Source organism: Falco biarmicus, chromosome 11, assembly GCF_023638135.1.
Source record: "Falco biarmicus isolate bFalBia1 chromosome 11, bFalBia1.pri, whole genome shotgun sequence".
Classification (NCBI taxonomy): domain Eukaryota; kingdom Metazoa; phylum Chordata; class Aves; order Falconiformes; family Falconidae; genus Falco; species Falco biarmicus.
Window position 1 is genome coordinate 9,348,004 of NC_079298.1, and position 22,803 is coordinate 9,370,806.

The following is a 22,803-nucleotide window of genomic DNA, read 5'->3' on the forward strand; positions in this document are numbered from 1 at the left end:
TCTCCCACTTAGTTCACTTTGAAATACAGCAGGGAGGGAAAGCACTGGGGCTTTGCATGGAGGCACCTGAGAAACTGAACCTGAATGCCTTTGTTTGCAGGTATAATGTTGGGAAGAATGGGGAACAGTGGCGTTCCTTTGGTCAGCTTTTGCCAGTGTTTAAATGAATCTGTCATGAAGATAGTGGCAGTTGCAGTTTGGTAAGTAACCGTTTCAGTAAGATTTATTTTTTTTTAAAGAGCAATTTCAACAGAAGAAGGTGCACAGAAATCTCATAAACTTATTTCCAGGGAAAGAAATGAGGGTGAATGATCCTTAGCTTTGCAGGGCCTCAGCATACATACACACACATCCTGTCCCTGGCTTGTACTGTCATTTCGACAGAGGCACCCTATATATTACTCCCAAATAACAAAACATGGTATACCTGGGTGTGTGTGTGCTTTATGCACTAGGGGTACTGCCAGCCCTTGGGTATGCCAAGAGGGATTGTAATACATCCAGCCCACACAAGGGAGAAGCGTGATGAGAGGCTCAGACTGGTCCTTCCATCCCTTACAGCACTGCTCCACTAGAAATATCAGTCTGTCTTCGGCTTGCTCGGGAGAGGGGTGGGCTCTGGTGCTGATGTGACTGTACTGTCATTAGCCTGGTTGCTGCTAGCTTGGCTATCTCTGCACTGAACGGTACAGTGGAGATGATATACCCAGAGTGGTTGGCACTCAAGATGTCTCCAGTCAGCAGAATAGCCAGTCTTCAATGAACTGTCCTAGGTCACGTAACTTAGGAAAAGCCTTCAGAGAAACCCTGAATTACACTGAAAGCCAGCTAGACCTGCCAACTCACCTGCCCCAAAGATCAGAGGAACAGTAAGGGACTGCCAACAGTAAGAACAGTCAGCTTAGCATCTTCCCCACCCTTCAGAAGGTCTCCTAATGTGGCTCAGCCTGACAGCGGGGGAATCCTACTACCAGCAGTCAGCCTCTGTTTCTGGCTACCTGGTGGGTCAGGGAATGATCACTTGGTTAGATGGGTCCAAGGGGGTAGTAATTTCTGGAAGGATGAGGGGGAAGTGGCAAGTCTCTGAAGATGGCAGAGCTGGAAGTAGAAGATAGCTGGATGCCCCCAGGTTTTGCTTTTTTTCTTTTTAATCTTGAGCTTTTTGGCACCCATGGCTTTGTGTCTATCCATGTGCAGAAGCACAACAGTTTTGATAAAGCACCTATCCCACATCCAGTCCAGAGGGTGTTCAGAAACTATCTGCCCTGAATTAAACTCCGAGGCAGTCCAAGAGCATGTCTAGTGCATGTCGGTGTTTCTCCCATGTCTTCCAAAGGCAACATAAACATTTACTTAACAGCTTCCAACTAAAATCCATGAACACGAGCACAAATGCATGAGCACAGTTTAGGACTCATTCCCCCTCTCCCTGGTAACTAACCTGCTTTAAGCTAAAAAGTCAGAGCTACCTTCTGAACCAAAACACAAAATTTCAAGTAATTCCTGACTAGCAACATATCCTCAGCTGTGCTGAGGAGTACCCCACATAAAAGATTGTTTAACCTGGTGCTTCAGGCACACTCCTCGAGTGTGAGAGGGGCTGAGTCTGGTAAAAAAAACGGAATCCAGCTGTGCCACTTCCAGGCAGGCTGCTGCTACTGCACTGCTACTGGAAGGATTTTCCCAGCTTGTACTGTTTGATAGAAGTGAGCTTCTCCTAATAATGTTTGTCTTTCTTTTTGCTTAGGTATTTTCCATTTGGAATTGTGTTCCTAATTGCTGGTAAAATCTTAGAAATGGATGACCCTTCAGCCATTGGGAAGAAACTGGGTTTCTATGCCATTACGGTGGTTTGTGGCCTGGTGGTGCATGGGCTGTTCATTCTGCCAATGATGTACTTCTTTATCACCAAGAAGAATCCCATTGTCTTCATCAGAGGGATTCTCCAAGCCTTGCTCATTGCTCTGGCCACATCCTCCAGGTATTATACTGTTTCTAGACAGATGCAATAAAATACTTGCTAGCTGCTTACTACAGCTTTCTTTTGGGAAAGGCACACTATAGCTGTACTGGAGCAGATATATTTGTCGCTGAACAATGGCCTGTGTACAATTCACTGGTATAATTTTAAAAGATGTGACTCTCAACATTTGGAAGTTATGTGGGAGCCATTTGACAATAATGTTTGTCACATTGTTTTTCCTCAGTTTAAAAAAATATTGGACAAAACCGTTTTTTCTTAAAGGACTAGAAAATAAATAAGGATATTTTTTCATAAAACACACATTGTGCTTCTACAAAGTTAATATATATAAGGGACACACAGTTTGTCCAGACTTCAGTTTTTGGTATTAGTGGAGAACCTCCTAGTTCAGTCATATGGAAACATTTTACCCTTTCTACTCATCTTAGTCTTTGTGTTTTAGTACATGAAGAAAAGCCTGTGGTTGCAAGCTATTGTCCAGGACTGGGAAAGTATTTAGTTGTTCTGCTCAAGAAATAATATTTTTTGCATCCTTTTTAGGGAGGATGTACAATGAGTTTTAACCGTAGCTGAACAAAGGTACAGTGAAAATGGGAAACAGCTTGTGAACTGGTTATGAAAATGACTCCCAACATGGATAAACTGGTGCATGAGAAGTGCTTGAAAGGGCTGGAATTGACTTGCATGGAGTGGAGCCAAGAATGACAAAATATCATTTTCATGTAGCTGTTATCATGAAAATACAGTTTCATGGCATCTGTGGCTGGAGGCTTATTACTCTGAAGTAACAAGAGCAGCTATACCTACCGCTTTTTATGCAGTAACAAAAGCCACAGTACAAGCGGAAAATGCCAGGTAAATAGGTCTCTTTAGCACATCTTACATATTTGTAATTTCTACTGTCAGCTGTAAAGGAGGAGGGCTAAAGAAAGGAGAAGATGCCTTTCTTTTATCTCATTTTTGCTTTTGGATTTTTGAAGTTATTATTGTTATTTTACAGGAAGAGTGGAAAATACTAAATTCTTATCCAGATTTGGAAATGATGACTGCTAGTGATAAACACCTACCTTCATCTATCTAATTTAGACTTCAAATTAGTAATTAGTACAAAATCAATGATAAATTGGGAACATCTATTTATAAAGAAACATAATGAAAAATTAAAAGGCTTTATTAACGCCAAAATACTTATTCTAATTAACAATAATGACTGAGAAGTACTTCATCTAGTTATACTTAAATACTGATTACTTCTACCTGACAAAAATTCCTATAGGAAGCTGAGCTCTGATGACTAATATCCTTTCAGGCAATACTATTGTACCAGCTTCTTAGCCCTTGTGCTAGTAATCTTACTTGTCTTTATGATTTCCCAAGTTCCTTGAGGAAGAATTCACTTAATCTCTCCTACGGTGGAGTGATCCACTTAGAAACAAAGTGCATTTGTAACTGGTGGGATTATAGAAGGAAAAGGCAGGAATGACATAGACAGAAAAAGTTCTCAGAAAACAGTCAATAATGATTTAAATAACTTCTTTTTCACAGTCTAATAAGGGCCATTATATAATCAGCACATATAGCTTTGCACAGGGCATCATCACTGATAAATAATGATGTGAGTTTTGCAGAAATCTGGAACTCTCCTGCAAATTATCTAAGTAAATAAATATATGGACAAGTAACAGTGTAACTTCCCTGAACTCAGATTAGCTGATGTCACTAATTTTTGTATAATCTTTTGAAAAACTTATTTTTGTTACAGAACATTTCTTTGCGATGTGATAATTACTGTCAATGCTAAAAGAGAAATAATCTCTATTTTACTGAAGGGACAATGAAAAAGAGAAAACTTAAGTTGTACTAGACCCATGCCAGACTTGGGAAAAGGACTTTAGGTCCTTTTAAATTCTTTTAAATTTAAATCCTTTTAAATTTACCAGCAATTTTAAATTTTTTAAAAATATAAAAAATTTTAGACTTTTATCCGTGGCCCGTTGGCCTGATTAGGCTCTTTATAGTTCTAGCGAGGTCTGACAAAGTAATTTGGGACAGGAAGGTCAAGCGCAGATGGCTGTTTCTCTCACGACTATATGTACAGTGGGTAGGCCAGGAGTAAGCAGAGCAGAAGAAATGTATAGGAATTAAAAGGAGAGTTAGGAATGATTATTTCAGTACAGTTGGAAGGTATTGGCTTCCCCCTATGTTCCATTTTACAAGGTGTTTTCATGTATAACAGTTTGCTCCAAAATGACCTATAAAGAGCAACATGCTGTGAAATACAAAATCAAGAAAAAATTATGTGCTAAACTCTAATTAGGCTTAAATAATTAACACAAGCTTTTTTTTATTAGAACATAAAAAGTTTGTAGCTTGAGATGTCGTCACATCCCCAGATTCAAGTAAGATGCTAATTCTGCACACAAAGGTGTTAGTGTTGGAAAAGGTTCATCAGGTTCACATTGACACACTTGACTATCTGCCCTGCTTCTCTAAGAATTCCGTTTCTGAAGAACTCTATTGCTGATAACTCAGGTTTTTTAATCTATGCCATTCCATTCATTCTCTTTTTCTAGAAGAAGAGAATTTTTCTTAAAATGCCTATGGTTCATCTTGGAACTCAGCTCCTCATCAGGAAAGTTGGGTTTCTAGGAAACAGCCCCAAAAGCCAGTGTGGTAAGGAGAGCTAGGCAGGCATCATGCATAGCTATAAAGCAAAAATCGCAACCTACAGAACTGATGAGAGGTATCTCTCTCTGCCGAGTCTCTTCAAGGTAAACCAATCCTTACTTGAGATTTTCATCATCCCCATTTCCTTACGCCAAGCTGATGTGAGAGAGCCCACTGACATTGGGGAATACATGGGGAATTCCGCTTTCCCTTAAACCTGTGCTGACATTGACTCTCCTGGGCTCCAGCTCCCAGGAGAGAGCCCCTCTCCCAGGGATACTGACTCCTTTGAGGTTGTGCCTTCTTCCCTTCCACTGTGCAAGGAATAATTACATATTTACAGGCCCAGAGAAGGTGTAGTTTGGGAACAGAGCTCTGGCATCAGCTGGCAGCTCAGCCTGTCAAGAATTACCAGCAGGACTTGCTACCAGATTTAGCCTCTTTATTGTCAGAAGCTAATGTACCACCAAAGTTAAGGTGAGTCCTGAGGAAAGGCTCTGAACTTACCGATTTGGGGACTGGGCATGTTTGATGGGTGTAGCTCTGTTTTCCCCTTCTTAACAGTGTATTTTGCAAATCCAACACAGGCCCAACATGGTTTTTCATGTTTTTTCTGCTAAAACAGCAGTGCCTTGTCTACAGATATCTGAACTTTTCACCTTTGTTACACTGAAAGGAATGGATACTGCACATAACTGAGCTGTTGCCAAAAGAACATGCACAAATAATTGGGGCTGGACAGGCGAGCTGCTTCTCCTGACAGTCAACACATCTGTATTTGGTTAAATAAAACTTGCCACAGGGGCATTATATAACACTCATAATGCGGGTATTGGATTTTCAGATTATCTTAGAGCAGAACAAAGAGTTGGTTTTAAGTGTACTGATGTGTTTCTTGGAGATTTTTCTGTGTCAGTTCATGTCTACATCTAAAGACAGAAAGAAAACCACAGATCAGTGTTCTGATATTCATTCCAGCTAGTCTGCACCTGTGGAAAGCTTTCTTTTTAAGCTAGAAGTCAAACTGTAAGAATCAAAAACAATACCATGTACAAAACCAAAGAATGTAACACAAGGGAACCTGAAAACCACTAAACAGCTGTCTCATGGCAATGAATTTGTTGAATCTGAACAGTATTTCAACCCATTTCCCCTCTAGTGAAAGGTTCTCACCCCCTTCTCAGACCCCTTCTATTTCTCCAGAAACTGCAATCACAGCAATATTTCAGTTTACACAGACATTACTGGAGAGGCAGGGACAGAGAAGAAAATCTCTTGCTCCTTTGGTGGATCATTTAGGACACAATGAACTCAATCCCTACAACTAGCACCAAGTCCCTGCACCAGTCACCTGGCCGGCCAGCCCCTGAAGCGAGGCCCTTGGCCCCAGTATAGGCTGGCTTTGGCAGCAGGCATCCGTAGCAATGTACGCAGCTCCTCTTTACATCAAAGGTGTGTAGGACACGTGCTGTCATTGCTCACCTTGCCCTGCTTTGTTCTGTTTAGACCACGTAGCTGTGGATTTCTGACTTGCTGCTTTCTTCCCCCCACATCGCCCCTGATCTTAGCTTTCTTCATTCCAATGGCAAGAGGGATTTTTATTTTTTAGGTCATCTTTCCATATCGTTAATGAATTAAAGCAGCATCTTCTCAGCGGTACAACCCATGAAAAGAAGCAATTTTCATCTTCTCTGAAGTGAAATGATAAAACATGAGTTTTTCAAATGTTTTGCTGCTTATGAAACACTAAGATCTTGGCTATTGCACAGTGTAAATTAAAGGCAGATTTAGCAAAAGGGAGATGAGATCAGTTTGTTGATTTTTTTGAGCAAATATCAAAATGCATTTGAATGATAAGATAAACAGAGTAGGCTGAACAGCTGTTCTTCCACGGTGACTAGCCGTCTTTGTGGTTCACACTAGTAAGAGCCTGGCCTGATCCAGCATTAGCTTATGCTCAGTCTCTGCAGCTGCGGCAGTTTATCCCAAAATTGAGATAAGACTTTAAAAATGTATTTTTAATTGTTAGTGTTAGTGCTGGGAGAATATACCTCGCATCTTAGCTGAAAGCTTTAGGACAGTTTTTAAAAGACTTAGCAGATTAAGATCAGTGCTTTAGAGTATTTTTTTCCTTCTATTAAATGTTACATGTCAGGCTTTCATGTTACTGCTCCACTGTTTAACACTAGATAAAGCAGCTTTCAAGAAAACAAATTTCACCTAATTTAACTGGAAAGGCAAATTAAAGTATATATTTGAGAATGTTTTTTCTTCAGCCACTGAAATTATATATTATATAATTATATATAATTAAAAAATGACAGTAGGAAAGTATTTGTTTTTTTTTTATTGCCAGCTGTGGGTCACCAAGAGCCAAAGCCTTAAACAAGACACATATTTTCTGGTATGTGCCATATGATACATTACGAGTAAAAAAGAACCATCATTGAACAAGACAATGTTTCCTAGGATACTTCACATAACTTTTGTCACATATATTCAGGAAGAGTTCATTCAGGTTGAAAAAGGTGTTGAAAAGGGTAATCAGGGATGTAAAGTAGCAATCTTGTAAAAGAAGACTTTTTTAAAAAGTCTGATTGGGTCAATCCAGGCTGAGAGGGGACAAAACTGTTTTCTAACAACACGTTGTAACAGCTGGACTGATTTGTGCAAGGAGAAAAGGATAAAGCACACTAAAGCAAATTTAGTGGAAATTGACAAGCGTACATCTAGATCATAAATTAAATTTCTCATCTGAACAGGAAGTCCTGGAAAATCTTTCAATAGGAATAGTTGGGACAGACAGCCTACTAGCTCTAAGATGTGATGTCATAAATTTGAGTGAGACTGTATGTAGTAGTTGCATGTGCTAGGACTGGAAATTGCTTCCTTTTCAAATCGTGCACAGGGTTTTTCATTGCCATTGCACTAATATTCTACCTATTTTCTTTTTTATTATAATATTCAATAAACAACAAAACCAACATCTAGTTATGTGGCCTAGAAATTTGACTTCTAACAGCATGAAATTAAAATGAAAGAAACACCTGCATCTGTAAAATAATGCAGAAGTCTAAAAATTTAATTCTTGCAAAAGCAGTGTCACATATTCTGTTTACAACAGTAGAAATACATCCAGATTTTGCTGGTTGTGTCATTGGTGTTGTGGGATTGTTTTACACACTCGGTCACATCTCAACCAAATCAGAAGATGTCAGTCAGTTAAAGTTTGCACATTTCACAGCTCAGGTCTCTGCCCTCAGAACAGGAAGACATTTAGGTTTAAAATTCTGATATGTCAAAGTGTGGACAAGGTGGAAAGGCCTTGTAAGATTACTTTTTTCTCTTCCTTTTCCCACAAAGAAATTAGGGTTTCGTTAAAGAAAAGCCAAATGGCCGAGGAAAGGCTGTCTTTAAAAACAGGTAACCCTCCACAACTGAAGCAGCGGCAGGGAAGGGAGATAATGAGTAAGTTTAGTAGTTGCTTCTTAGCCATGTCTATAGTTAAGAACATCTAGAAGTGCTACTGTGGTAGTCTGCTCCTAGTTGCAGCTACACCAGGGGTTTCAGTTCTACATTATCTGTGAGCCCCAGCCTCATCCTTTTATTTTATGAACTTTTTATGGTAAACAAGATGTAGAGAATTTCAGTTATTCACAGATGAAGGTGTGAAAAATTATAAATATGCTCAAGACAGAAATTACATCTAATGTGTAGTTTATGGGATTATGGTTTGCTGTGTGTTTTTTTCAGAAGTAAATGTTGATTAAATATTAGGACTGCTGGAATGAAAAAGTTTAATATACTCCAGTTACCAGAGGTAATCAGGTTTCTATTGCTTCCTTGCCCTTTAAGTTTATTGGCATAATTAGAGAATTACTTTTGTCCAAATTTTCATGGCAGTGACTGCCAATCTGTAGTAAATCCTTCACCAATCAGATTTTATAAGGTTATAGAAAACAGTGATATCATAATGAAAGCATAGACTTGTCTTTTTTGTTTTGTGTTTCTATTGCAGGAAACTGCTTTTCCTTTCCAAACACTGTTACTTTCCTCAAAGAACAGCTTGCACAAATACAAAATGATAACCCCTGTTCATGGAAACATTTTGCTAATGCATTCCTGCAAACTTGTGGTCATGATTTCAGAGTTTTAGGAATCTGTGCTTTTGTAGTGTCCCCGCCCATGGCAGGGGGTTTGGAACTAGATGATCTTTAAGGTCCCTTCCAACCCAAACCATTCTATGATTCTATGATTCTATGATTTGTATTGACTGAGAAAGAATTTGTAGGTCAAATGTGTTATCTTCAGCTAAGAACAGATGATGGTAACTATAAGATTTATATCAGAGCCACATTGCTAATGTGAAGCTCACAACACACAGTGACTTAGCAATCTGAACTGCCCCAACTAACAGAAAGATGCCTATATTTCATGACTTGGGGTGTGTAGATCACATAAGAAGAGAACATTAAAGACTTTAGTATAATAATACCAATATTTCCCCTGTAACCATTTATCTCTTTAAAGAGGTAACTTTGGAATAATTTTGAAGGAATTTGCTATTTTACATCTATTAGTCTCAGGAATCAAGCAGTATATTAAAATTAGTATCATAACAAGGCAAATATTTTGAAATTTATATATTTTCTTCAGTGGTCATACTTATTTTCCATACAAACTGATGTACCATAAAAAATAACCCCTTGCTCGCTTGAATGCAAGGTCACATTAGTGAATGTGATAGCATATGGTGAAATGCAGAATGTTACAAAAAGGCTGATCAAATATAAACATGTTTAGGTGTGTTGCTATTTAAAAATGCATGCATCTTATCAAACCCAAGGAAATTTATGACCAGATAATATTTAATGAATTGTCTCAGTTAATGAAAACAAAAGTAAGATTTGGAAGACCTTAAGCTCATTTTAAAATTAATACCTGTCAAACAGTCCTATACCATTCCATTCCATTCCACACACATATGTACTTATATCTCATTTACATATGTACACATTATTATATGACATGCAGTGATGTGATTGTTACAGGCCACACAAGGGGCACGGGCAGATCTGTCCCAGACAGTGTATTTGTGAATACAGGGGCTTGGTCTGTAGCTTTTATTTTCAGGTGTGCTGTTGATAAGATCCTTGCCTAACCCCTTGCAGAAATAAATTGATGACATATGAGGTAGGATGTTACTGCATTAACGCTTTCGGTGGCAAAAAGAGCAGTTTCTTGGTCAGAGCTCTTGCCCACTGGGTTGTTTTAGAGTTTAACCCAAGCGGCATTCCAGTCTCTTGTAAACTCTCACTGGCACTGTAATTCATTCCTTAAACTGGTCATCTGATTACTGTCAATATGTAGTGAGAAGGGGAACAGTCCCTAAGGGCATTTATGCAGCATTCCCTTACAGTGAGTTAAGAGCCTTTCTTGCTTTGTACCTTTCCTTGATTTATGGTTACTCTTGCTGTTTAAAAATGGCTTTCTATTTCAGAAGGCCTGGAAGGAAACTTTTTTAGAAACCATGAGTGCAGAACAGTTTTTAGAGATTTTACTAATGAGCTGCATAGGGTGTTTCACCTGTCTTGCATTAGAGTGTACAATACTGCCTCTGTGGGATTTCTGTCCCTTTTCTTCAGAAACAGGGAAAGAGAGAATAATGTTTTTAATTTTGGGGAAGCAAAATTTACACTAACTCAGAATTTATATATGTAATTGTTTTTATCCTCCCTCAAGCAAAGGAGTGAGTTACACGACGAGTGAGTACATGTGCAGACCAAGGAATGAGAAGCAGTGTTCAGATGGTTAGTGTAAGGTTTATCCTGCCTGGAGAAGGTTTGCTACAATTTGTTACATTCCCCAGAAATAAAAACATTCAATGTGTGCTTCTCTGCTGTTTTGCAGCTCAGCCACACTGCCTATCACTTTTAAGTGCTTGTTGGAGAATAACCATGTGGACAGGAGGATTGCAAGGTTTGTGCTGCCTGTGGGAGCCACCATCAACATGGATGGGACGGCGCTCTACGAGGCGGTGGCTGCCATCTTTATTGCGCAAGTAAACAACTATGAGTTGGACTTTGGGCAGATTATTACTATAAGGTATAAACCTCAAATTCCACATGCTGCGATTTGCTTGTCTTGTTGAGTCTGACATTCTTACAGTTCTTCAGTGTAGCAATGTTCAGAGCAAAACTAATCTTTGCTATTATCAAAGGATGCATCCCTCGTAGGATGGTTATTTTTAGGTAACATGGAGATCAGGGACTGTACAAAGACATGTACTGGTACTGTTCAATAGAAGCATGTGGACACCAGGAAACGTTTCTGTTTGAGAATAACCATCTAATTTTTACTTTCAGGCAACCCATTGATCATTTACTAGGATCTGAACATTTACTGTTATTGGTGTTTGAAACACTATTTTAACTGTCAGAATTGTTTTCAACTTTAAATCTGGCTTGCATCTTTACATGAGAGGAAAAGGGTTAACAAAATTAAAAACTAGAAGTCCTATATCAGATAACAGGGAATAACATGTGTTAGGAAGCTCTTTGTCAAACCTTGGAAGAGCAGAACAGGGAAGGAGGACAGATACTACTGTCAGGGCAAGATTTCATGAAGATGTCATATCAGTCAGATATTTTTAAATGTCTTCTCTGCTGCTTGTAATGCTGAAAACTTCATAAACAACCATGCTCTCAGTGGGTAGAGAGTGCTATAGCTGCATACGCCATCCTTGAAAGGTCTGTAATGGATCCAAAACACTAGAAGATCCAGCTGAACAATTACTGCCAGAATAACTCCAGTGGCTGCCAAAGAATGCCTCAGGGACTGAAACCTGCAGGTTTCCAGCAGGGAAAAAATGATTAGAAAAACATTCCTCATAGTCAGAGCCTTGTGCAACATATTTGAGATCGGCTTACCTACCCACCCAGTGACCTCCTCACTGCCCCGTTTACATTGCTGGGCCTTGCCCATCTTCTGCTGGACTTGAAAAAGCTTCATGACAAGAAGAGGAGAGTCCTGAAACGCACCCCAGATGACAGCTGAGGTTTGCTAATGGGCTTCTGGCAAGATCTGGTTAGACTAGCAGCAGCAGAAATAAATTGTGCCTAGATGAGCTCTTGCTTCAGGCTTTCTCGCTCTCTCTGAAAATTATTGTAATGACCCTGTGCTAAAATTCAGTCTTTTGTGATTTTGAATTTGGAGGTGTTTTTAGCATGTCCCAGAGCATAGGCAGATATTACATACACCTTGAAGTAGAGAATAGTGATTTGAAAAATGGAGGATGATAGTAATGGAAAGAAGGTAAGTTCTAGCTTTCTTTTAGCAAAACTCTATTTTGTCTCTTTATTTTCACTCCCTATATTAAGTGCCAGTACATAAAGACCAGACTAAAGTAAAGACAATAGAAGGAAAATACAAGTGAGGATGGGGAAAACCCAAGAAAGGAAAAGAAATCAAAAGACTCACTCACAAAAGAAGGGGGTAAATAGGAAATGACAGTGGATCAGTACCTTGACTATCTGAAGCCCAATTCTAACTGTATACTATGGGCTAAACGTGCCCCAGACCTTGATACTCTGGGACGTGGAGATTTAAAATTCAAATATTCCTGAATGCCAGGATATTTTTGCCAGAGAGGAAAAAGATGTTAGAAAAATCATCAGTCTACTTTGCTCACAGTTTGTGAAATCCAGCTTGACAGTTTATATTAATGTGATTATGCAAACCTAGATGTAGCAGAAAAAGAGAGTACAGATCCTATTCCCATCAAATGAGCATATTATAGAAAGAAATATCTACATTAAGGTCAAAATGGAATGAAATAGCAGATGAGCTTGCATGTACAATCTTAGAGAAACATCCCTGCTTTTGCTCCCAATTCAGTCGTGAGACTTTGTGGCCTGAACTGACTTAGGAGGTAGAAGCAGCCCTAATTAGCTGGCCAGTTTATAGCACTAACTGGAGAACCTTTTAATGTTTGTTATAGTTATCTCTTATTTGACTACTGAGTTTCTGTCCCCTCTGTTCTATCTATACTCTGCTTATTACAATGCTATTAGGATGCTGTACAAGCTAACTTTTTCAAAATGTAGTTTGTCTTTCTCATTCCCCATCACACCCACATGCAAATGTATTTTTTTTATTGCAGGAAAGGGCTCTAGTTATAAATACTGATGCTGCTCTACTGGTACACTGTACAGCTGTGAGCAAGATACTGGATATCTCTGTGTCTCAGTTTCCATATGGGTGAATACTGTTACCCTCATTTTCCATCATAGGATGTTCATGAGCTGCTTGCCAAAAGCTCTGAAATTCTGGGTTGATGAATGCAGTGGATTATCAGTGTATATACTTTCTGTCATCCTTTTACAATTGTCAACATTTGCTTTTTGTCTTTCTGCTGGATGGCCTAGCTTTTGGAAGTGGCCAGATGGGCGGAAATGAATATATCCAGTCATTTTTGCTCCTGGAAAAAGGAATGAAATCCCTCCCCTAAAAATAGCATTATGAAAAAAATGTTAAGCCTGCCAGGTCCACTCTTGCCCTGGTCTCTCATTCATTTCTGCTTGACTGGCTGAAAAAATGGTGTGAAGGTCAAGTAAAAATGCTTCCCAGAAACTGAAGAGGTACAGTCACATTCACACTTGCTTCAGATTTAGATCCAAGTATGCAAAGCTATGTGCTATGCAAGGACTTCACCCTTGGCCCAGTCTCTTTACCCGTGGTGTGGCCTCTTTGTGATGGATTGACATTAAAGGCCCTAGCTGCAGCCAGCTGCGGATTTGCCTGGCACAGGAACTGCTGGTGATGACTCAGAGATGTCTGCTGGGAGCTCTGCTGCCAAGGGTGAAGCAGCAACGAGGAGTGCTGGCAGATTCATGGCACACAGTGCTGCATCGTGCATGACCCATGAGAAGCTGACAACTCAGAGAAGCCCACAGCCTGGCTGCCCCCCTTTCTCTGCACTTGTGAGATTAAGAGATAACCAAACTGTCCCACCAGTGCCAAGGCTGCAAAGGTAGAGGGTGAGAATTTAGCACTGGGCAGACAGTTTGGCCTGTTCTTGCTCTTTGACTTGGCTTCTGTCTGCAAAACACTGGCACTTCCGTGCGGCAGCTTGTGTAAAAAGGATTATGATTTAGGAAAGCTCCTGTAGAAACATGGTGTAGTTTCATGCAGAGCAACCCAGCACTGGTAAAGCTTATTCCTTTCTTTTTTTGTTAAAGTATCACAGCAACAGCTGCCAGCATAGGTGCTGCAGGTATCCCGCAAGCTGGCCTGGTGACAATGGTCATTGTTCTGACCTCAGTTGGGCTCCCAACGGATGACATCACATTGATTATTGCCGTCGACTGGGCACTGTAAGTAACATCAAGCTTTTGAGGTTTCCTGTGTGGCCACATTGCTAGAAAGGCAATGGTCTCCAGGGGTATAGTAATACAGGTATACATAAAAGGGATGGGAAGTAATTATTTTGCTTGTCATGGTGCTAATGTGGCCCCAGATTAAATACTCTGCCGAAGTGGGCATTATATTGAAAAAAGACAAATGAGAGAGGGTCAAGATGAGACTTGGTGATATGACTACATGGAAAGGCTGAAAAAGGAGTTTGTTTACTCTAAGACCAGAGAAGGCTGCAAGAGGTCACCACAGCAGTTTCTCATACAGATAAGATTGTCCTGAAGAGGACAGTGATCAATAGTTCTTCACATTCATAGGGAGGAAGGATGAAGAAGTAGACCAAAGTAACTACCTTAAGTCAGATCACAGGAAAATTTAAGAATTATTTTTATCTAGAATGATAGTCAGGCAGTGGAAGTGGCTGCACCTAGCTAGGCTGGAGGATGACCTTCATGGGAAGTTTTAAGGTCAGGCCAGACAAATGTCTGTCAGGTGCAGCTCTGGCACCTTGCCTTGGACAAGGCCAAGGCCAGTGTTCCTAGGAAACGTGGTTTGCCTGCACACTGCTTATCAGCCCACCGACACCTCAAGGACACCATCTCAATGTAGTGAAGTGCTCTGCAAAGAAGCATGAGCCAGTGCTAAAGCAAGCAAGTACTGCTGCCCCACAGATAGCACTCTGCCTGAAATAGCCATGACAGTACAGTAATGGTTTGTGCTGTATATATATAGCTGCTACTACTACTGTAACTAGAGCCATGGTATAGTCAACCTCAATGTAATACTTGCAATGCACTGCATTAGAACTAAAAATGTCTTCCTTCTATCATGGATCCTGCTGCAGTTCTGCTCTTCCTGATTTCAATGCTAAATAGGCAGCAGCAGTTTGTAGCCCCCTGCGCAGTCGTATTTTGCTAGCTCAGCCGTTCTGTGGAGAGGTTACATTGCTGCATCCCTAATCACCAAGGATGTAATAGCAGAGGCAGAGGCTAAAACTTAACACACTCAGAATAAAAGAGATTTGTGTCACCTATGAGAAGAGCCACTTTAAAAATTCATAAGTAGTGGTTTGTTTGAACTCTTTACTTTTGTGTAAATGTCCATCAATCAACCAAACAATTTTGAATAGTCTAGGAAGATGAATTGTAAAATACTGGTCCCTAGCTCATTAGCATTTCAATTAACTACATAATTAGTGTATGCATCCACAAGGAAACAGTACAAATTATTTTTTTATCTATATAAAATATATCTCTGTAAGTACAGTGGAGTTTCATTACATCAAGGTTCTGAGTAAAAACGTGTTACAAGTCCATTCTGTTATATATCCTGTTTTATTCAACTTTAGGCCACCGATTTTTTGTACAAAGAACTGGGAGAAGAAATTAGTTCTTTCCTGTTGAGTGCAATAAAATGTTTTTGTTGTTGTTACTATTATTATTCATGAGTGTTGTGTCATATGCATACTTTAAGACATATTTTATTTTAGGAATATTCTTCTGTGAAGGATAAATAATATCTGCTGTGGACACCTAAACTGGGGAATGGCAGTTCAGAGTTTAATAAAGCCACTTTTCTAATGCTATTCACTGAAGCTCAATAGTTAATGAAGCACAACAAAATCGAAGTATTTTAAGCTGTATTACAAAAGGCTTTTCCCTCTATATTGCTCGGTTTTTGTCCAGCTCTTGCAACATCAACATTTCATTGTTTTTCCAGTAAGTCTTCCAGCGTATATGGGAACTATGCTTCTTTTTGTCTTATAAAACTTTTCAAAACAGCAGACAAAAATTTTTTTCGGGCTATAGTTCCAGACAGTATGAAAAAGTGAGCAAGGAACAGGCCCAATTTTCTGTATTTTGCAGATGACCTTTCATACAAAAAGTATATTTCTATATTTCAGCACTTGGTGGTTTCAGGAGCCTGCAGATGCAAAGTGTCAATGTGGGTGACATGATGAATATTTTCAGTATTAGTTTTGGAAGTACTGGAGTATGAAGAATGCTTAAAGAAGGCTGGTTAGATGATCTCACGAGACTGAAATACCCATTACAATGCACTGCAGGTATTACAACCCACTTAGGTAGCCATAACATGTATGTGAACTTCATACCTTTAGCTAGTTCCTAAAGACATTAAGAAAATCAAAATATTTCTCAGCTAATTTAATAAGCAGAAGGTAAAAGTTTTGCATCTTTAATAATATACTCTAAAGCTAAAATACCACTGCAACACCTGACTCATGTTTGCACTGAAAGAAATGCCACTAGCGACAGGTTGGCCTCTTAATGGAGAAATGTCGGTGCTGTGCGGTGTGGTTCTACTCAGGCATAGTGCAAACTACTCTGTACACACAGAAACAAACATGCCAGGCAATCTGTTTTTCTTAATAGTTCCAGTGCGGTGCATTCTTTCCTCAGAAAAATCCTTCAGAAGAGATGCTAATCAGAGCCCAAAAGGGAGTGCAAACTCTTGAGCTCTGTTCATATGTACAGCTTCTTCTCTACCACAGCTGACTCTTTGCACAATCCAAAATTAACAGCTGAGAATGTCTTTCCAAGAATCAAAATGTGATGATCAACCAAGGGAAAAAAAAAAGCCTTTGTGTATCAGGAACATCTATCAATATGTGCTATAGAAGTGTTTTTCCCTGCTTAACATATTCTGGTGGGAAGTTTCCTCAAAGCAAAACCCAAAATCAGAACAGCAGGAATTAGAGAAAGGGATTCAGCAAGCAAGTGTAGGACTGGGTCCTGGAGTCAACAGCTACATCTAGGTGTAGGCTCTGGAATATTATTGCTGAAGTTACTTGCAATTGCATGTACAATTTGGGTAACTGGACTTGCAAATAACCTTTCATGCAGGAACTTTCATGCTAATTAGGCAAGCAACTGCATGAACATTTGCATGCACAGAGTACATGCCTAAAATAACTGAAAAAAATTAGCACACATTTTCAACTCTTTCCTATACTAAGATACAGGCTCAGAAATCTGGGCAGTGTTGATATTGGACCATCACTGAATTTAATAAGCCAAACATCTGGAGATTTCTGAACCTCCATTTTATAACCACATTTATAAATTAAGTTACCAATATGACACAGTTTTCAGATGTGTATGTTTTTCTTGGAAAAGACGTAATATATTTCAGATGTAAAAGCTATATTGTCTATTTGAAATCTCATCAGTTTTAACTAACAGGTTCCAAGCTGTTTCAAGTGTAACATTTGTCTATGACAACCATTTACTTTTGTGTATTTACGGTTTGTATTTTAATAATTTATTTTTTAGACAGTGTGTGGAAGGTGTAAACAGGGAAGAAACAATCCCATAAATTAATAAATGAAAAATAGTAAAACTGTATGTGTTCAAAGTACTGTCAAGCATACAAATTTAAATTGGAAAAGATGACAACTGAAAATGAAGAATCTTTAAGTGCCACTGGTAGCCATAGCAACCGTAGCTGCTTCAGAAATTAACATGATTTAAATATGGTCAGTGCCTGCTTAGTTTGTGAGTGTAGTTATTTAGCAATCTTCTGAATAATTTTGTATTCTGCACATTCTATCAATACAATAATCTTAACTAGCACTTTGGTTGTTTGATAACTAATATAAGGTGCTGGTTGTACTGGCTGCCCTCTGCTTTTACTGAATTAAGATGTTTCCAGAACCAGCCTCCAAATCAGGCCATCATACTGGACCTTAACGTAAAAACTCTTGACATAAATGCAGACTTGTCTGCTGTGTTAAACCTTTTTAGTGCTGAATCAGCTTGCACGTATAGGGAGGCATAGCTACTCTACTTAGCTCAGTTATGAATTAAAATTAAAATATGTGGTAGCACAGCGCACCAAGCTCAGAAAAGGCTGAGCAGCTCAGTAACTAGTGGCTGCCTTCTGCCAAACTCCTTACTGCCATTTCTAAACTTGTTAGCTCATAAAACCAGCAAAACTGGCCTTCAGCTATAATTACCGCAGTGATGAAGGCATAGGAATGTACCCAAAGAGCCAACAACTTACCATTATTATTTCATTTTCCAGAGACAGGTTTAGAACAATGATCAATGTCCTGGGAGATGCACTGGCTGCTGGGATCATGGCCCACATCTGCCGGAAGGAGTTTATCAAGGACGGTGACGAGGTAACAACCAATGCCATGAGCCAGGCTGTGTCAGCACGTGCCGTATTACGGCAAAGAACCTGCGAGCTCTCAGCCTCCGACATTTGTTTCATCTAGTTTATAAAAGGTGTTCCAGAGAGGGGACAGAATTGGGCAATGTGCTGCTTAGCCAGATGGGTTGGAGGGGTCCTTTTCCATGAGGTCATGCCAAAAGCCACTCAAGTTCAAAGCTTGCCAGCCAGCTGTGTCTGGTGCACAGGGGCTGAGAGCAAGAGAAGCAGCTGCACTGCTTTGCAAATGTATGAGGCGCTGGAACTGTGGGTCCCATAATCAGTACCCAAACTTTGACTGGCCAGTAAATTGTCCTTCTAAAACTGTGACCAGCAATAGAGCAGGGGGAGGTAAAGGTACTTACGAGTGTGTATATGCATAAACAATAAGCTCACAACAAAAGCAACTACCCTGGTATTTCAAGCCTTTGCGTTAGCATAACCTGAAGCTACCATCACAATAATTTCCTTTCTGGACTAGCACAAACACATTGCTCCATTTTAGACTTCACTCTCGGACATCTTCATGCCTTCTACATTTAATACAAGTCCCTCCTTACACCTGTTTTTCCTTCTCTGTATCTTTACTCCATACACCACACATACCTCTGTATTCTGCCCCTGCCTCCCTCCACTCCTATGCTTTTTTTTCCTTCCTCCTTGGCATGCATCATTCAGTCTTTCCTTATACCAGGAACTCCTTATCCTCTTCCTTCAAATCCTTTACAAAGGAGATTCCTTATTCCACTAGCCCATCATGCTTGGAGGTGCTAATCTCCAACCATTTCAGCTCATGGCAGACTCTCACTACCATTATTCCACACAGACAGAATAGTTCATGAGAAAAATTCCTTCATCAGAACTGATTTTCACAAGGCATGTTTCATTTCTGTGCATCATTTGTAGTAGTCTACCTTTCTGGTAAATCCCATTGTCATGCCTTCCTGCAACAGGTATTTAAAATTCCTGCTCTTTCAAGGTTTATATAGAAAGACAGACCTTATCCTCTGAGGTACTTAACACCTGCAGTAATTACTGATGACAGGATTAGGCCTGAATATATGGGTTACACATACAGCTAGCTAAAATAATACTAAACATACAACCTAATGGTAAGGTATGTCATCCATTACAAAGCCAGAAGTGTAATCTGAGTTCCTGCATAACACAGGCCTCCTGACATTTCATTGCTGTATTTCGAACTCAGTCAGAACTCAAGAAGAGATATTTGAAGAATATAAAATCCCTCATAAGGGATTATTTAGTCATCTGTGATGAGATTTTTCTTTGCATCATACTCTAGAATGGTATTAAAATACACCATTAATCTGCCATACATTTTGGCTGCATAATTCGTAGAGTTAGTAATGTATACCCAAAGGCCAAATTTTCTCAGCTGCAAGCCCACTTCTTTTCTCTGCCAGTATTTGCGTCTTATTTTCCAGAACTTCTGGTTTGATTTAAAGGACACTTCAATATTTAACTTATGAATCAGTCAATAAAATCCTCTTTATTTCTTTTGAAACAGTGCAAACTGAAAAGACAGGTGTTAGTTTATTGGGTTAGAAGAAAGGCAGAAGGCAACAACAACTGACTTACTGGTCTATGTGACTGTACTCCAGAGCAAGCATTGCCCACAGCTTAGCATACTGGTCATTGAGAGCGTGTATCTTTCAAACTTAGCCCTGAAATTCTAAGCTTTATTTACCCTACTTATATCACTTTACTGATGCAAGCAGTTATTACTGTAAGTATAAGTTAAATCAGAGTTGTGACAGAATTTTCATTTTTGCATACTTAGAGATATCTTCACTTTATCTAGATGATGCAAAGATGGCTTAGTGTATATGAGAAACAGGTCCTGGAAGTCTGTTGGAGGCCCTAGATAATCCTGGTGAATGTAAAGCAGATCACAAGCTTTCCAAGTAAAAAATTCCTTTCCTGTTGTATACAGCAAACAGTGGCAGTATTCCAGATCTTAATGCTTTTCACATAGGTGCCATTGATCTGTGAAACTAAGCCTATTAACGTCCATCAGATTGTGGCTTACCAGAGAAATGGCTGTGTGAAGACCATGAATGAATCTCGTGGACCAGAAACAGTGAAAGGGTTTCAGCACCACATACCCGTACAAGTGGAGCAAGAAGAAAGTCCAGTGGAGAATCACACTAAGAAATCCAACAGTAAAGACCACTGCACTATTGAAATAAATGAACTAGAAACAAATGTGTAACTGCTACACTCAGTGGTATCTCATACCGCAGTGACCTGATACCCAATCTCTACCTCACAGCTGGAAGAGGGACTCTTTGCCTTGAACAGGAAAATGTGGAATTACCGCCACCCTGCTTGTACTGGAGCTAGGAGACCAGCTGTGAACATCAGGAAAGGCACACAGCTTGCAAGAGACATGGGCTTCTTTAAGTGGAAGATTTTAATACTGAAAAATTAACTAATGGACGACTACTGTTTTATTCTGCACTCACTTGACTCCAATATAGTATTCAACGCTCCTTTGGCTTCTTTTTTTTAAGCTTTTTTTTTATTTGACCCTTTCTGATTTTCTAACCAAAGCCTTTTTTTGTGAATGTCAGTAATTATGAACACTGTATTTATGTAGATTTTTTGCTATGTGAAAATGTTTTACCAAAACTGCTAAAGGTACTAATTTTGTCTAATATTGTTAAATACAGAGTTTGTGCTTAGTTTTAGAACAGTGGTAAGAAAATCACACTGATTTCCTGATCTCAAGGGGTTACGTATATTACTAAAGAACAGTAAGCAGAAGTGAAGCAAAGCATGCATTTTTGCAAGAAAGCACATTAAGGCAATTCTGATGGGCAGCCCTCAGACACAGGCATTCAAGTGTGATACATAACACAAAGAATTCCTAGGTCACTGCAGAGCACAGTTTGCCTTCCAAGTGCCAGATTTATTAACCTTTTTTTAACCTAACTCTTCAGTAGAGTCACTACCACGTACATGCAGTGGCAGAGGTGATGTGAGCCCTAATCCATAAGCACTGGTGCTAATGTGTCCTCTCCTGTAATCTGTAGGCTGTTCTAATGTAAATATGTATAAACCCAAAGCTCAAACTTGTGAACCATATACTTCATCCTAAGGACAGACTGAGCACAAACTGGAACCTGATGATGCTGAGCAATATTGGGGTTTTGTGGGGAGTTTGCTGTGGAAACCAGCCCATTATTTTTCATAATTCAGTGGCTGATCTACATTGACAGTTACTCCCTTTTCACTATTTACTGAATCAGTTACAATAAAATCTGCTGAGTATGTTTCCAATGTTTGTGATAGAGAACATTTTTAATAAACCTGCCACTTAAAAGCAGGCTGTCTGTGCACTTCTGTTAGTGTCTCCTTATTTCTCTGCTAAAATGGAGAGTGGAAGTGAGGAGACCTTTTGAAAGTTGGGATTTGATCCAGAGATTACATACTAGTTCATACCAATACACTTGAAATATTATATTTAGCTACATGTGGCATATGAGTTTCAGATATTGCACTATGCTGTAGAGAAAAAATAACCTCACCTGTAGAGAAAAAAATAACCCAGTCAAAAAGGACAATTTCCACACTCACCAGGAGTACTTCATGCATATGATTAATGGTTTTCCTGGGGTGTGCATATTCACCTCTTTTTTGAGGGCTCCTTCTTTTTCTTTTTCATGCACTAATTAGTTGCCTCAGAGGGCTATAGCATAGGTAGTTTAAATACCAAATTGTAAAGCCAGAAAGAACAATCATACATCTTATTTGCCTATAATCCCTCAGAAAGGATGTATTAATTTGAAAATATATGTAGTTGGTAACTATTTTCCTGATTTGATCCTAAAGTGAAAACAACAAACACAGAACACCAAGAATAGGGAAGAACTGAAATGATTCAGAACTATTTGCTTCTGAACAAGTCCTATAATAGACCTGCTCTACAGAGTGCCATTAAAATGACTGATTTGGGAGAGCTGTGGCTGGTCTGTATCTCTCTGAATGGGCAGAAGCACTAAATGACAAACGCAGCATCTGATACTTTAATCTCAGCAGTGCTGGCAGCTCCAGGTCCCCTTCATCCTTCCCCAGCTGTCCATTCCTCTGTGCACTGTCTCCCCTCCTCTCCCAGCTGTACAGACCCAATTATTTATGAGGCCAGATGAAGAATCGGATGAGAAGTATTTTTAATTCAAACCAGTTCACATATGTTTTCAGCACAGTCCTAACAGACAGTTGTGTCAACACAAAGGGGTGACACAGGGACAAAACCAAGCAGCCAGGGATGAAACAGCATAAGCACTTGCGGAGAGGGCAGGATCTCTGCATGCTGACTTTGCCAACAAAGAAAACGTAACATAAAGTTTCAACTTCACACAGCCCATCACAGCTATGTGAAGTGACAGTAAAATCCTGCCAGTCATCTATCACTTTACAGTCACTTTGCGTAGATAAAAATGAAGAGGCCAAGCAGATCCAAGATTTGGAATGAGTAGTTCCAAACTACTAAGTGGGTTTGGATGAGTCTGCCCACACACCATTCCAATGTGCCACAGTCT

The 22,803-nt window shown here is 39.5% G+C and overlaps 1 protein-coding gene across 3 annotated transcripts in view; it reads left to right on the plus strand.

Annotated features, from left to right (window-relative positions):
* The window catches only part of SLC1A7 (solute carrier family 1 member 7), a 54,613-nt gene extending 33,026 nt beyond the window's left edge, over positions 1–21,587 (plus strand). The window contains exons 6-11 of one of the 3 annotated variants that reach the window (XM_056356690.1): positions 101–200; positions 1,748–1,981; positions 10,562–10,756; positions 13,891–14,025; positions 18,110–18,209; positions 20,532–21,587. In XM_056356690.1, coding sequence (XP_056212665.1) covers positions 101–200; positions 1,748–1,981; positions 10,562–10,756; positions 13,891–14,025; positions 18,110–18,209; positions 20,532–20,690 — 923 coding nt within the window. In that variant the 3' untranslated portion in view covers positions 20,691–21,587. Of the gene's footprint in view, positions 1–100; positions 201–1,747; positions 1,982–10,561; positions 10,757–13,890; positions 14,026–18,109; positions 18,210–20,234 lie in introns of all 3 variants that reach the window. The other 2 variants (XM_056356689.1, XM_056356688.1) reach the window with 2 other exon arrangements.
* Positions 21,588–22,803: the final 1,216 nt, after the last annotated feature.